General features: G+C 43.6%; 1 protein-coding gene across 4 annotated transcripts in view; it reads right to left on the reverse strand.

Annotated features, from left to right (window-relative positions):
- Positions 1-13,120, reverse strand: part of CAST (calpastatin) — a 51,598-nt gene extending 38,478 nt beyond the window's left edge. For 2 of the 4 annotated variants that reach the window (XM_066181897.1, XM_066181895.1), the window contains exons 1-3: positions 13,018-13,119; positions 8,087-8,152; positions 971-1,042 (exon numbers count right to left, since the gene is read on the reverse strand). In XM_066181897.1, coding sequence (XP_066037994.1) covers positions 971-1,042; positions 8,087-8,152; positions 13,018-13,059 — 180 coding nt within the window. In that variant the 5' untranslated portion in view covers positions 13,060-13,119. The other 2 variants (XM_066181894.1, XM_066181896.1) reach the window with 2 other exon arrangements.
- Positions 13,121-14,216: the final 1,096 nt, after the last annotated feature.

The raw sequence follows: 14,216 nt of genomic DNA on the forward strand, positions 1-14,216 counted from the left end.
TTGACTTAGGAACAGCCAACCTCACATCTTGGGTGTGAACTAAGGAGCTGCAAAGCCCCTGGCTCACACATGGGAGTGAAGGGGGGTTGAGAAATATGTCAAAAGGTACTTCTGAAACCCAGAATTTCAAGGTAACTAAAGTACAGAACACAGTACCAGAACTAAACAAAGACACTGATCTTGTCTCCACTGCTGACTGGCAGCCAGCTGCCTCACTCTTGAATATTGCCATCAAAATGGGCCCAATCTGAGCTCTCTCTGAACTCCAGCTGGAGCTAAACTTTACTGCCCAGCTTCACTGAATTCCATCAAAAATGTTTATTTATCTCAATAAAACATACTGCTGTTTCTCTTTTAAGTGATCTGCATTTTACTCACCTGTGACAATTATGCACCTAACAATGGCTACCAGGTGCAGCATCAGCAAGAGTATTTTCAACACTCTCTTTCAACACCTTGCAAGACCTGAGCACCCTGTTTCCCCTCAGAGAATACCACCTACACTCCTTTGCAACTAAGCATTAAAATGCTTCTCAAACTGCTCTGGGGGCAATGAAAGCAAAGACAAGCTGTCAGTTCTTCAAACTTACCAAGTTCTACCAAGTAAACAGAACCCAAAAATATAAACACCTCAGGGTGAAAAAAGAAACATAGCCCCCCAAAAGTCAAATGCCGACGCCCACTGACATCAGCAGGGCCAGAATTCTTTAAAATAACTGGAAGACTAAGAAAGAACACGTGAAAGGGAAGAATGTTACCATTTACTTCCTCACAATGTCAACACTGGCATTCTGCTGACTTGTGCTCCCCTTTCATTTCAACACATTACAATTTCTAGCAAGTCATGAAGAGCACCCTAGCGGTGTTGAATGTTGGCAAACAAATAATCTTTTATCCCAGTGCAGGGGATGGAGTCACACCACATCCTCTTCACTTGCAAAAAAAGATAATTTCCTTAAGTACACATTACCTTAGCAGAAGCATCTGCTCCGCTTGTCTCTGTTTTGATCGGCTGGCTGATATTAGCACTTGCTTGTTTGTTCTAGAAAATAAAAAGACATAATAAAGGTCAGACATATCCATGAAAGAAAAGAAAATCCAAATAAAACGGTAAACAAACAAACAAAAAAACCCCATCCAAACAGAAAGTATTAAAAAAAAAAAAGAAAAAGCACACTTAAAAATGTTCCCTAGAACATTTTTGCAAGGCAAATCATCAAAAAATGAATTCTCCTGCGTAGCTTTAATTCACACAGGCACATTTCAGAGCCCAGAAATGTGTACGCCCAGAGCAGCCTCAGTTCTCTTCCATGTTTTATGGACGATATATAAATCTGTGCTATTTCCTGTGGCACAGCGACTTCATTTTAAGCTAACAGTTAGAGCAACAGTAACTATATGAAAAGTATCATGAATACAAGAGGGGCAAGCTATTGCTGTTCAGACAGAAGGTGAATGACTACCCAGAAGGCAACATCCTCTGGCAGAAAAGATACAAAGTTATGGTTACAGTTTTTCTAAGAAGCACAAGATTCACAATGCAATTAAAGGTTTCACATTTCAACAGCTCTCCACAAGTAGGGCCGGCTGCAGAAGGACCAGAGATTCAACCAGCAAACTCAGAAGCACCAGTTTTCAGTGGATGGGACATCAGATTTGTAACAGTCTGGGAGGTCCAGAGACCTCTGCCATTCAGGTAATTCCACCTTCCCTTTCTGATTTAGTTTGAAAACCTGGAGATCAGCTAGAGCAAAGATGCACATCCAGCAGTCAGCTCCAGAGATGGGGCAGTGAGCCATACACACAAGATTAACATGACGAAAACATGGCCCAAATCTGGTACCAACTGAAACTAAGAGGGATCTTACATCAAGGATCACACTGGAAAAATGACAACCCAGTAAGACTCCACACGATGCCGCAAAACCCAAGGCTAACACTGATTTTTGCCTGTTAAAAGGGTATTAGGAGTGTTCCAGCCGAGAACCTTCCTGCATAGTGACTGAAGTCCAGGGCTGCTGCCCATTACAGACCTGCCCAGAACCTGGGGCCTATCCCCAGACTGAGGGATGTGGCTAAAGGAAAAAGTGGCAGAAAAGCCCAGAGATGCCCCAAACGCACCACAGAGACACACACAACCCTCATCACAGCCTCCCTCCATCATGTGTCAGTCAGGTTTGTCTCAATATTTTCTTCTCTGACCACACATTCCTAAGGGAACAGACAGTCTTCTTCCACATGCTCTTCATCTCCCGTTGAAGAACAATGAACATTTTTAACTCCCTTAGGAAGGAAGCAGTGTTCCAGCTGAAGTGGTAATGATCCTGGAGGCAGGTGATGGAGGTGTGATGCATTTACAGTTTTGTAGAGACAGTACCAAAATGCAGAACACCTTGGGCTTTGTCTCTACATAGCGCACTGAAGAGTCTGTAATAAGCATTACCCACAAATCCTTCAACATTTAATTAAGTTGTCCAAGTAGCTCAAAATCTGAAGTGCTAGCCTCCACTTTTCAAATAGAAAAATAGAGAAGATGAAGTCACCATAAAAGAATCACCAAAAAAAAAAAAAAAAAAAAAAGAGAAAGCTCTGAAGAGCAATCAGAATTGTGGGGACACCTTCAGCACCACAGATATTGACTGCCACCTCGTTCGTATTCAGCCTCGGGCTCAGGGTTTATGGTGTTCAAGATTTACCTTTGGTACCAAAGACTATGTCTAACAGAACTGTGATGCTCTGAAAATATCATAGAATTCCATAAATCCATAAAATACTGTTTTAGAGAAGGGAGTCTTTATGGCACCTACCAAGGTACTCAAAACTTTCAGGCACAAGGGTAGCTTTCCCCACCCCCACGAGTCTGAGCTACAAAAAAAACCCCAAAAAACCAAACTAAACCAAAATAACAATTAAAAACAACAAAAAAACAACCCCCAAAATAAACACCCTAAAGAACCCCTCAAACCAAAAAACCCAAACCAAAAAACAGATCAAATATCAGTAAAAACAAAAATCCCACCTCCCAACCCCCCCCAAAAACGGAGTAAAAAAAATGTCCCACCAAAAACAAACAAAGAAAAGCCCCCTCCAAAAACAGAACCAATTAATAGAGCGAAATAAACCCTTATTCAGAGTAAGAACTTATGTTAATCAACTAAAGAGAATAAAGAAAAAAAAGTTAATGCCAATATTTTTTTTTGGTGATAAACCAACAGCAATAAAACATAAAGACAGAGAGAAGAAAAATTAACAAATAAATTCTCCCCTGGAGCAGAGGAAGACTACCTAGAGAAAAGCCATTTGGAAGTTTAAGCCACCATATCAAATGTATATCATTTAGTGAATATTGTCTACAGCACATGGAGTTATATATATTTTAGATCCCAGAGTCACCTTTCAACAGCAGCTTCTTTGGTATCTAGGTATCCCTTAACACATTTGTAAAAGCAGGACTGGCCACATCATTCAATTAGGTTTATCCTTCTTTCACCCTTATTAAAATAAGGATGCTAGATATTCCATCCACACAAACCAGCTCAGAAAGCCTTTATTGACAAATACATCAGAGCTGGTCCCATCTTATTCCCCTCCGAGAACTGGAAGAGTATTTTTCTTCTGTGACAATATCAGACACAAACAACTGAAGAACTACGTTGCAGCTGTACTCACACCTTACTTCCCAACCAGATATTAACAGAGACAACGGATTACCAAAATACAGCTTCTTTATGAAATGAATTTTAAAAGTTATGCACCTGTAAAGAATTGTGCGTGAAGGAATAAAAGCTGTGGCACACAGGTACTTATAATCCACTCTTCATTATCATCAGCGGCTTCAAAAAGAGAGAACACTGTTTCAGAGAGGAATATTAATTCTCCAGGTTTATTGAAGGGGAGATGAAGTACACTGTTCTGATAAATGCATTTTGCAAAGGAAGATGTGTTACAACTGGTGTCCAGAAATGTGGACTTAATGCTCATTTTGGACTACAACATTCAAGTGTTCATTGTAAGGTTGCAGTAAGAATGCTTATGGTACACTTGCCTTTAGGAAAAAAAAAAAACATGAGAGGCAAGGATGTGCAACCTCTGTTCTGCAAATGCTTTTGACAGCCATCAGCAGCATTTCAGCCTTCCCCTATCAATCTTCCATTCAAGAATACCGCAAGCAGCAAACACCCTATATTCCTTCTGAAGGCAAAAAACTTACATTGCAACAGCTCTCAGCAGGTACCAGAATTTAACTAAATTAATGTTATTTTTCAACTACCTTTGGCATTTTAGCCAAAAGAAGCACCAAAGCAGAAAAGGGAGACAGATAAAGAAGCTGCTGCTGTGCTTCCCAGAACCCTCCCACTCCTCTACTGAAGATAGATTAAGGCCATAATTCCCTCTGCCAGTGCCAAGGTGCTGTGAGGCACAAGGGGGAAAGAAAACAAACAAACAATAGAGATATAAATTAATAATTTGGAACCAAAGTAAAAAGAAACCACAAACACTGAAGGTAAAAATTACCCATGCACTTCCACAACTCAGATCAGCAGTGGGCACCCCAACATGATTGTCACCAGCCATAACGCCTTTACTCACCCTCAATGCTTTTTCTGGATAAGGAATCCTAAGTGGCAAGCCTCAGGATTAAAATGTATCATGGACACACTGATTTCAGAGCAAATAATCACTTCTAAAAGGATAGAGATGCTTTAGCACCAATCATGACTGTCATCGTTTCAAAGTAAAGAATATATTTCCTGATAAGTGAAGTACCATGAGCTGAGTAAGCAGCACAGGTCCTGCCTACAGTCCTGTAAAGAGTAACTCAAAAAGCCAGAACAAGTTAAAGAGGGGCCTGTTTCACATCATGTCTGGTGAAATACGGCCTCACTCTAAGCTGAGCTTCCAATTCCTAGAATACATGACTCTCTTTTCCTTTTTAGTATCACATTTCCAGATCCAGACAGCAGCCATGCACAGGCTGGGCTTTTACAGAGATACAGAATCTCTCTTTGGTATGTATTTCCCTCTGCAACGGTAAAAAGAGAACAGGTCTTTTTCCATATTATTAACATGGATCGACTCAGAGCAGGGAGATTTCAGAGCACAGCCACACACAATGTGAGCACTTGTTCTGCATTATTGTTATGAATTTCACGTGGTTGTGTAGCAGCATACACTGTGCCCCAAGGGCGGCCCTTTGACAGGCAGCACTGACTGGACATGGCATCCAAGATTAGGACAGCAGGACCATGCACCTCATCACAGTGCAAGACCTGCCTTCCTGAGTTTGGATAAGCTTCACTTTTATCATTCCCCTGTCTCTAGCATTAGTCAGCAGCAGATAGCAAAGAAAACAAAACCAGCAATGCAAAAACAGTTCAGGTCCATGCTGATGTTTCTTCTAAATACTCTTCCAGACTCAATTTGTGGGCCAGGAATTTCTTAAGTTCAGTGTATTTTATGAACAATCCTGGGTTTTTCTTCAGTGATTTTGTGCCATCTGCCCTTGAAAGCATTTATATTTCAGCATCCAAGAGCTTCTAGAGCACTAGAGCCCTAACGGCCTCAAAAGTGGAAGTGATCTGAAACCAGGAGAAAGGCACACACACGTGTGCTGACGGCAATGTCCAGATGGGGGATAAAATAAAACCACAGCAGCTGTCCCTCACATGCTGACAAGTTGCTAAAAGCCTTGGAACACCAGGAACCAAGTGGGAGAAAGGGAATTTACTATTTCATACACTTTGCAATAGCATGCTGCAAACACATTGGCTCAGGTCAATGAAGTCACATCATAGCGAGAGAACAGAGGGACAGATATGGGAAACCTGTGGCACACCACTCATTTTTACCGGGTGGCAGTTGCATCCCAGCTGCAACAATATGCCACAGCTTCACGTGCACAAGCAACCAGCAATTCCAACAACCCCCATTTCTTTTCTGTTAACACCCTCCATACACACATCCACAAGGAATGAAAACATTTCAGTAAAGCTGATCGAGATTTTCAGCAAGTGTCTGACTCTCCCTAGAAGGTGAACTCAATAAATGTAAGGTTCTAACAACCAAGACATGAAGATTTTAAGACAGATCCCTGTGGCTTGAGTATTTGTCGTAGAGCAATGCCTAATACAACACAGAACATACACTTTTATTGACATCTTCACTGATGAAGATCTGCCTTTATTTTTTCTTTTCAACTACATATTCTAACACATCTGGAACTTCCAGAACATCTTTTGCTCGTTTCTACCAGGTTCTGTGCACAGATACACTCTCAGCTCCTCATCACTGGACTGACAGATTGTGCCAATCTCAACCAAAAGCTGACCCTTCCTGTGCAAACAGATCCCACATCCTGTCTAGACTCACAGCTTGAGCAGCACTGCTGAAATGATGCAAACAAGCATGACAGTGTCTTTCCTTGGCTAACATCTTGAGGCAATGAAGTGATGGAAATCAATCTTCCCAAGGCCAACATGGCCCTGTCCACCATGGTATCACAGTTCCCTCCCTTCTGTGCAAGTCCACATCTTACCAAACAGGTTTCTATCTACACTAAACCTGCGGTGTTTTCTTCAGTCTACTTTAAAGTCTCCAAGAAGAAAGGGTTAAGAAGCCTGTTCTCCACCCTAACAGTATTCATAGGGAATTCCTCTTGATGCTGTGGCTAATTGGCAACTCCCAATCAAACCAGTGTCAGGCCCTCCCTAAGTTTGCTTTTCAAAGCTCTACCCTCCTCTCTCTCCTTCAGGACTATATACTCAAAGAATCTAAGAGACAAGAGTTGTTTGTTGTTATTTTTGGCTAAACAACAACCATATTGATTTTACTGTTTTTCTTTCAGTATGGATTTAAACTCTTTAAAGACCTTCATATTTTCTAGTAATTTTTTAATGCCAAACCTTTTCTAGTAGGCGGGTGAACAAACTCAATACTCTAAACAATGTTGCCCAAAGCTCTCTACAGATATATTATAAATTTCTGCTTCAGAAACTGAAGACCATAGGAATTATGTCTGACTTTTTAAAAAACATGTAACATTGCAGACTCTTGGGAAAGTTGTTAAAAGATTTTGAGTTGCTTCCTCAACTGCTTAATAAAACAAATTTGGACGTAGGTATGAGTCACAGTCAAGCTAATGCCCCTCAGTGGGTCTGTGGAAGAAGTTTTTGATCTGTTTCCACTTTTAAGCACTGCAGAGTGGATGGAACAAATAAAATATATGAAGAAACTCACAAGAGGAAACATACATGCAGTATTCTAAGGATTCAGAAAACATAAGTATTGGGACAATAAATTTTAGTAAGAGTCTTGTTTTGCTGGAAACAGATCTTCTTAATAAGAGGTCAGAAACATTAGCCCTAGAACCCCAAACTACAGGCCTTGACTCCCACCCTTCCAACAAAAAATGTCAGCACTTCTCTACTAAGAATAACAATGTGCAGTCAAAGAATATGGCATTAAACCAAGAATGTATAAATGCACAATGGTATTTATGAAAAAAACAAGCTGTCTGGAGAGGAAAGGAGCAACATATTCTCAGGCTAGAGAAGCCTTCCTGGCTTTCTGGACAGGAAAAAAAAGCAATTGCTTGAATCATCTACTTCAGAGGATTTTCGCAAAAGCATTCACTGACCCTGATTTGCAGTGCAGTCAAACAGACTTAGGCTAAGTTATTTCCCACATAGCTTCTGCTGTGGATGAAACATCAGGTGGAAAGCATCACAGTACATTCTCTTCACCTGTACTTCTGGGCAACTGAAAAACCAGGGCCATCAGATGTGTCCCCCACTGTACCAGCACTGCACAGCAGACACTTCACTGAGGTTACTTCCACAGATACCAATGTGAAGTATTAGGGAAAATATGAACAGAGAAAAAAACAAAACTAAACAAAACAACATTTCCAGTAGGCTCCTCAGCAGCATGAGACAAAACTAAACACTCCTTGGATGTATAATGACTATCTGGATTAACGAGTTAATTGTCCAAAAACTACCACTTTGCTCTCAAAAGGCAAAAATCAGTATAGGAGGAACTTCATTGCCAACTTTTTCTCTTAATGTGTTCAAACACTTGAATTTACCTCTTCCACTTCTGCTTTTTTCTCTGCTCCTTTGGAAGAAGCTCCACTTGACTTCTTGTCACCATGCTGTGAACAGAGAAAATAGATATGTTGTTACTTAGACCTTAAGTCATATCTTCCACACAAAGAAATTCTCAAATTCCTTAGTGCAAGGATGATTCCTTTCAGCTATCACAATATGACAGCAGGGAACACTTAAAACTTTTTTTTCTCACTAATGGACAGGATTTCTAAATGGCCTGCTGGATAACTTCAAGAGAAATCAGTCATAAGGTTATGACTTTTAGGGCAGTTACATGACTGTTCTTGTGAAAAGCTCTGGAAGATATTCAGCTTATCACTCATCCCTCAACAGCAAGGGACTCTCCAGTGCTTGTTTAGGAAATGTCAGGACCACAGGCTTCATCAGCAACTGAACAGCTCTCAGAGACACCAACAAGTGTGGAGTGCAACCCACTCCAACATCTGAACTCCCCTCAGTCACACTGAAATGCCTGTTATGTCCAGCCCTCATCACCTGACAGAAAGCTCTTACCATGACTGCTGTAATTCTACTGCTGATACAAAAAAAAAAAAAAGCTCCAACAGTTCAGGCACAGGTGCACATTAGGAATACAATTCTTCCAGGATCCCTGAACCTCCTGCACCTTTTATCCCTTCCTCTTCCTTTCACTTAACCTGGTGTGCAGTTCCAGTAGCTTCCCATGTGCAGCAATGTAAAGAAAGACACATTTTGCTCAGCACATACACTGGTATTCAGCACGCTATAACTGTGTCTCTGAAAAGTGGTGAATATGGTCCCTCAAAAAAAAAATCTCTTTTCAAAAATAATAAAAGCAAAAAGAAAGAAGTTAATATAAAAGGCAACATAATATAGCTACTCTCTAGCACCTCAGCTAGTGTAACTTTCCACAGCAACTGAGACATCTGGGAGGGAGGATTCACATCTGGTTTGTTTTGTTAAATAAAGGCAGGAGATTATTCAAGATCCATTTATTCCCTTCTGTTTTCAGGACTGAGCAGCAGGAAGTAGAGCCTGCTAATCCACTAAGTAATGAGTTCCTGCAGATTTTTCTTTACATGGCTATAGGGGGAAAGTAATGATCCATGTATCACTGCACTGTCTTCAACAGGAATTAGTTCCAGCACATCAGCAGGAGAAAATGCAGGCTAAAAAAGTACTATAGCAACAAAAACTTCAATAATTGTTTTGGACAACCTCTAACAATTCAATTTTTTTAAATGAGTTTCGTTATGACTAAGACACTCAACGAGTTTTAAAACTGGAAATGTTATACTCACATTCCAATTGCGCCTCTTTAGAGGAAAAACAAGCCTAAAAGGTTGTCTATTCAGGTAAGAGATTAATTGATTCACTGCTCCATAACAGCACTTAAAGAAGAGACATAATTTACCCAGCTGTCTGTGCTCTTCACTGCTACCATAAAAGCACATCGCACACATATCAGTAAGAGCAATGCCAGTGAGTGTCCTGTTGCTGACAGAACAGGAATTTCAGCCATGAGGCCCAGGAGCTAAAGGAAAACACTGTAGATCAGGCTCTCTTCTTGCATGGATACCCTCAGCATCAAAATGCTCCAAAAATCAAGTATTACCCTGAATCCAGCTATTAAAGTCTTCTTTTGCTTTCATTTGTTTTTCTTCTTCAGATTCAGACAGATTTAAAAGCAGCAACACCAACTGAAGCGTAGGCTCTTTAATTGTTTTTGTTTTTTTTTTCTTATACCAAACAAAGTCAGATAATGTAGGAACTAAATACTTGCTTCCTACTGAGTATGCCAGGCCTTTATCAGGGCTGAATCTGGTGAATCTCTCCAAGTCTACCTCCTCATCTTCATACCAAAGAAAGCCACAGCAGACAGGACCATGGCACCAAAAGGGCACCCAGACCCAGGACTAAGAAGAGGGAGATATGAAGGGGACTGGCAGGATTCCTTCAACCACTCTTCAGGCAGAACAACTCCCCGAGGGATGCCAGGGCAGCTTCACTGCCCAGAGAGGATGCAGACTGGACCAGGACAAGGACCACAACTTTGCTATCCCTAAACTCAAGTCAGAGAGACATTAAAAGCATGACATCTTCCCTCCAGAAGGCTATATCAAACAGTATCTATAATAAAGAGACTTTGACTCTGAAGCCAAATGTTTATTCCAGCTCAGGGAAGGAAACACATTTGGTCAGACCAAAGTAGTTTTGGTTTTTTACCGGTAAGTTGAGTAATCCACTGTGTACACACGGAGCCCTGCTACTCACTTCCCAGCCTCAGATAATAACACAGCCTGTGAAAGTACTGCCTTGCAGGAAAATCTGCTGTCCTGAAGAGGTAACCTTGGAAAGCACAGCTTCATCGTACACCTGAAGAAACAATGCTAGTTCACTGAACAGTTGATGCACAAGGTATGATGAGAGGCCCTGTTTCAATAATGCCCTTCAACAGCTCTTTTCTCATCTGGATTTCCAAGCGTGGACCCCCCCCCTAAAAAAATTAAATATATCAAAACAAACAAACAACCAGACAAACAAAACCACCCACAAAACAAGCAGTAAATCAATCTGCTTAGTCAGAAGGCTAAGCTCAGGTTTTATGGGACAGCGTACGTTCACTGCTCATTCATATTCACAACTCATGATGACAAGCTGACTTTTTCTTTGGGCTCTTTCCTTTTCCTGCTCATCTTCCCTTACAGTGCCAAAGATACAGTTTCGTAACCAAGGCAGTGGATCAGAGCTGCTCCAGCTCTCTCACATCAACAGCGGGCATACAGCTGAAGTGACAATTTTAGTTTAACTCATGAGCTAAAAATTCCTTGTAGCTTTTAAGCTGCCTCAAAGTATTTTCCAACCTAACTTAAAATAAACCAAAAACACACACACAACCCTATCCATAATCACATGTTCAAGAAAATACATAATTGTCATGCTCAAAAAAGTTTATCCTGAGATCTTCATCCTGTTCTAAAGTGCACAAAAATGTCACCATGCTATTAAGACACACCTTTAAACTTCTGACTTAAATTTCACTCATAAACTAGAAAGCGACCAGTGAAAAAGCACAGAGAAAATTACTAACAACTGAATAGACACCTATGTGCATAAAAATCCAGCTCTCACTAAAAGCTTCCAAGAAATTCCTTCTAAACCTCAAGATATTTAGAAGACATTAACAAGCCTTTGGTTTAAGGCCATTGCGCAGCATCTAGTAACCGGGTGAGAAGTGAAGTCTTGCAAGAGTCTCAGCTGAAGTCAATCAACTCAGCATTACAGATATTTAGGGAGATGGGAACCTGACCTTCACTCTCAGCTGGAACTGGGAGTAAGACAGAGATCTTTAACACTGCTTGGAAAACTGTCAGAGGCAAAGAGTTCACAGAGAAGTTACAATCAAGCCAGAAAAGTAATCAGAAGGTAAAACCCAGATTCTTATTACATCCAACCCCAGCTTTAAATACACCAGCCAGTAAAAGCCCTTATATCAGTCATGCCTGTTCCTCCCACCCACCTTTCCTGCCTCTCCTACCTCCCCAGTGTGAATCACATGGACTGGAGACGACTCTGGTCCCACCTGGAGGCTCACAAGTGCCAACAGCCACAGCCAGGGGTTTCCAAAAGAGCAGATGTGGGAGCAGTTTTCTTGCCTGATCACACATAGCCATATCTTAATATCTTTTCTTCCCCTGTATGCAATGCCAGAGAGCTAACGAGGCCTTTTACATCCATTCCATAGCTTAATGCAGTAATTCTCAAACTTTCCCCTTTGTGCTTTTGTGTCACCTCCACCACACCGACTGGACTTATCACAACGACTGATACCTGAAAACACTGCTAAACCACTGATCTAAGCTACACGGAGCAACTTAAAAGTACAGTTATAAGTTCAAGAGATTTAATCGACCTGATAATGTACTTAGGAAATACATTAAAGTGGTATTTTCTCTGAAACCAGCTTTCCACAACATATGCTTTCTGTAAAACTTTAACAGAATGCAAACTTTTTTTTCTTTTCACCATTCCATGCAGATACCAACTGCTTCCTCCTATGTGTAATAAACCATAAAGGTTTCTTAAAGGCTTTTTAAAGCCTTTTAATGCAGTCGCGGGTTCGTCACAGTTATGAGCAGCGACCCAAGTCCATCCAAACCACACGGAGCCGTCAGAGAGCTGTGAGTTTGCTCAGGGAGGATCTGGCAAGCGACGGCTCTTCCCGGCAGCACCGTCACCACCCACTTGCAGTGAAGAACACGCTGCTGGAAAAAGGCGCAGCGCAGTTTTTCCCAAAACTGGAACATTCCCACATAAAATCCTGTCTTACGCGTTCTGGTGCAGTTTCATCATCCCGCGAGCCTGAGTTACTGGGCGATGACTAAAACTGGTAACAGCACCAACACCCCCCGTTTTCTGTCTCGCTTTCTGACAGATAATGGGATGGGAACGGACCGATGGAACGCACCGCGCTTCCACCTGACCTGAAGCACTGGGGATAAAAAAAAAAAAAAAAAAAAAAAAAAAAAAAAAAAAAAAGCGTGGTCTCGCCTCCAGGCGCACCACAACCCCCTTTCCTTACCAGCTTCTCCATCCCGAACGCCGGGGAACGCCGGGAGCATCCCGCCCGCCGCACCCCGCGCCGCCCGCCCGCCGCTCCCGTGCTGCTCCCGGCTCCCCACCGGGGCGGTCCCGGCTCTGCCGGGGCTTTCCCCGCACTCACCATGGCGTACCACCACCGGGCGAAAGCCATGGCGCTGCGGCTGTTCCTCCTGCCTGCGCTGCCCGCCACTACCCGGCCCGGGACGCGCCCAGGGCGGTGCCCGGCGCGGAGCCGCTCCCCCGCCGGGGCCGCGGGGCACCAGGGGCAGCGCGGAGCGGCATCGCCGTCCTCCTCACACCCCTCCCCGCATCCCCGAGCCCGCCTTACCGCCGCGGGCGGCGGCTGCCTGCCCTTCCCGGGCGCCGACATGCTGATCCCGGGGGAGAGAAGCGGGGGCAGCCCAGTCGCTCCCAGCTCCGCGGGCAGCTGGAACGGCCGTCGGTCCCTCCCCTTCCTGCCGGCGCCGAGCCGGGACGGGGAAACCAGGGGGGCTGCGGATCCGGGGCGAGGCGGCGGGGAGGGGACGGGTAGCCCGTGGCAGGACAGTGCTCAGCTAGAGCGAGAGTGGTGGCTTTTCTTTAGGATAGTCTTGTTTGCTGGGGTGGGAATAAGAGCGCTCAAACTTTCTTCTCACGAAAGTCACTCCCCTTGGAAAAGCGTTTGGGTATCGAGAGCCGACCCTAGGCGGCTTCAGGCTCCATGGCAGCCCCCTCGAGGATTTTTTGCCTTTTCTCCGTGATGGAGCCGGGTGGAGGGTGCTTAGGGCTGCTTCAACACCCGGCTCCACCACTGGCATCTCTCCGTCTCCTTTGCCAGCTTCCCTCCAAATTGGGCACCCTCTTCCTGTGGCAGCCTCCTTCCCTAGCCTTTGCATTCAGGCTCCTCCACCAGCCTCTAGCTCCTGTGCCAGCTTCCCGAGCTGTACCACTCCTGCTTCTCGGCTGGCTCCAGCCTTGGCCATCACCTTGGCATGCACTCAGTCCCACCACCCAAACACACTTGGCTTGGAAGTTGGCCGCACATCCAGTGGGTTGGTGTGGTGTTAACCCCCACATAACATGGGATTTGTTGCAGGTCAGGTTATAAAATGGAAAACACAGGTTTTGTGTGCAGGAATGGGCACAGTTTGACGAATTTGTCTTGCCGGGTTGTGTGCAGTAGAAGTTGTTGGTGTTTGGGGTGTTCTGTGACAGGGAACCCCAGACTCAGGCTGGATGGGTGGAACAGCTTTTGAAGGAGTTGCAGTACTCTGAAGGGGTAACAGCAGCTGCTCCTGAACATATTCTTGTGTCAGGAGGCCCTGTCTATCAGCAGGAGGAAGGAAAAATGTCCCAGTCTTTAGGGAGTGCTCATCACCTGCTTTCTTGGGGAAGAGGCAGTAGGACTAACCTGCGTGGTAGGAAGCCTGTAAACCCAATTAGTGCCTACGCCTTCGGCCGTCAGACAGGGGACAAGTGGGTGAGGTCTCCCCTCGTGGTTTAGGGAACTGTCTTTGTTTTGCAGAGAGGGAGGGAGTGTTCAGATGG

This window comes from Chamaea fasciata, unplaced genomic scaffold (assembly GCF_029207755.1).
Source record: "Chamaea fasciata isolate MVZ Bird 193981 ecotype frontalis unplaced genomic scaffold, bChaFas1.0.hap1 SCAF_4, whole genome shotgun sequence".
Classification (NCBI taxonomy): domain Eukaryota; kingdom Metazoa; phylum Chordata; class Aves; order Passeriformes; family Sylviidae; genus Chamaea; species Chamaea fasciata.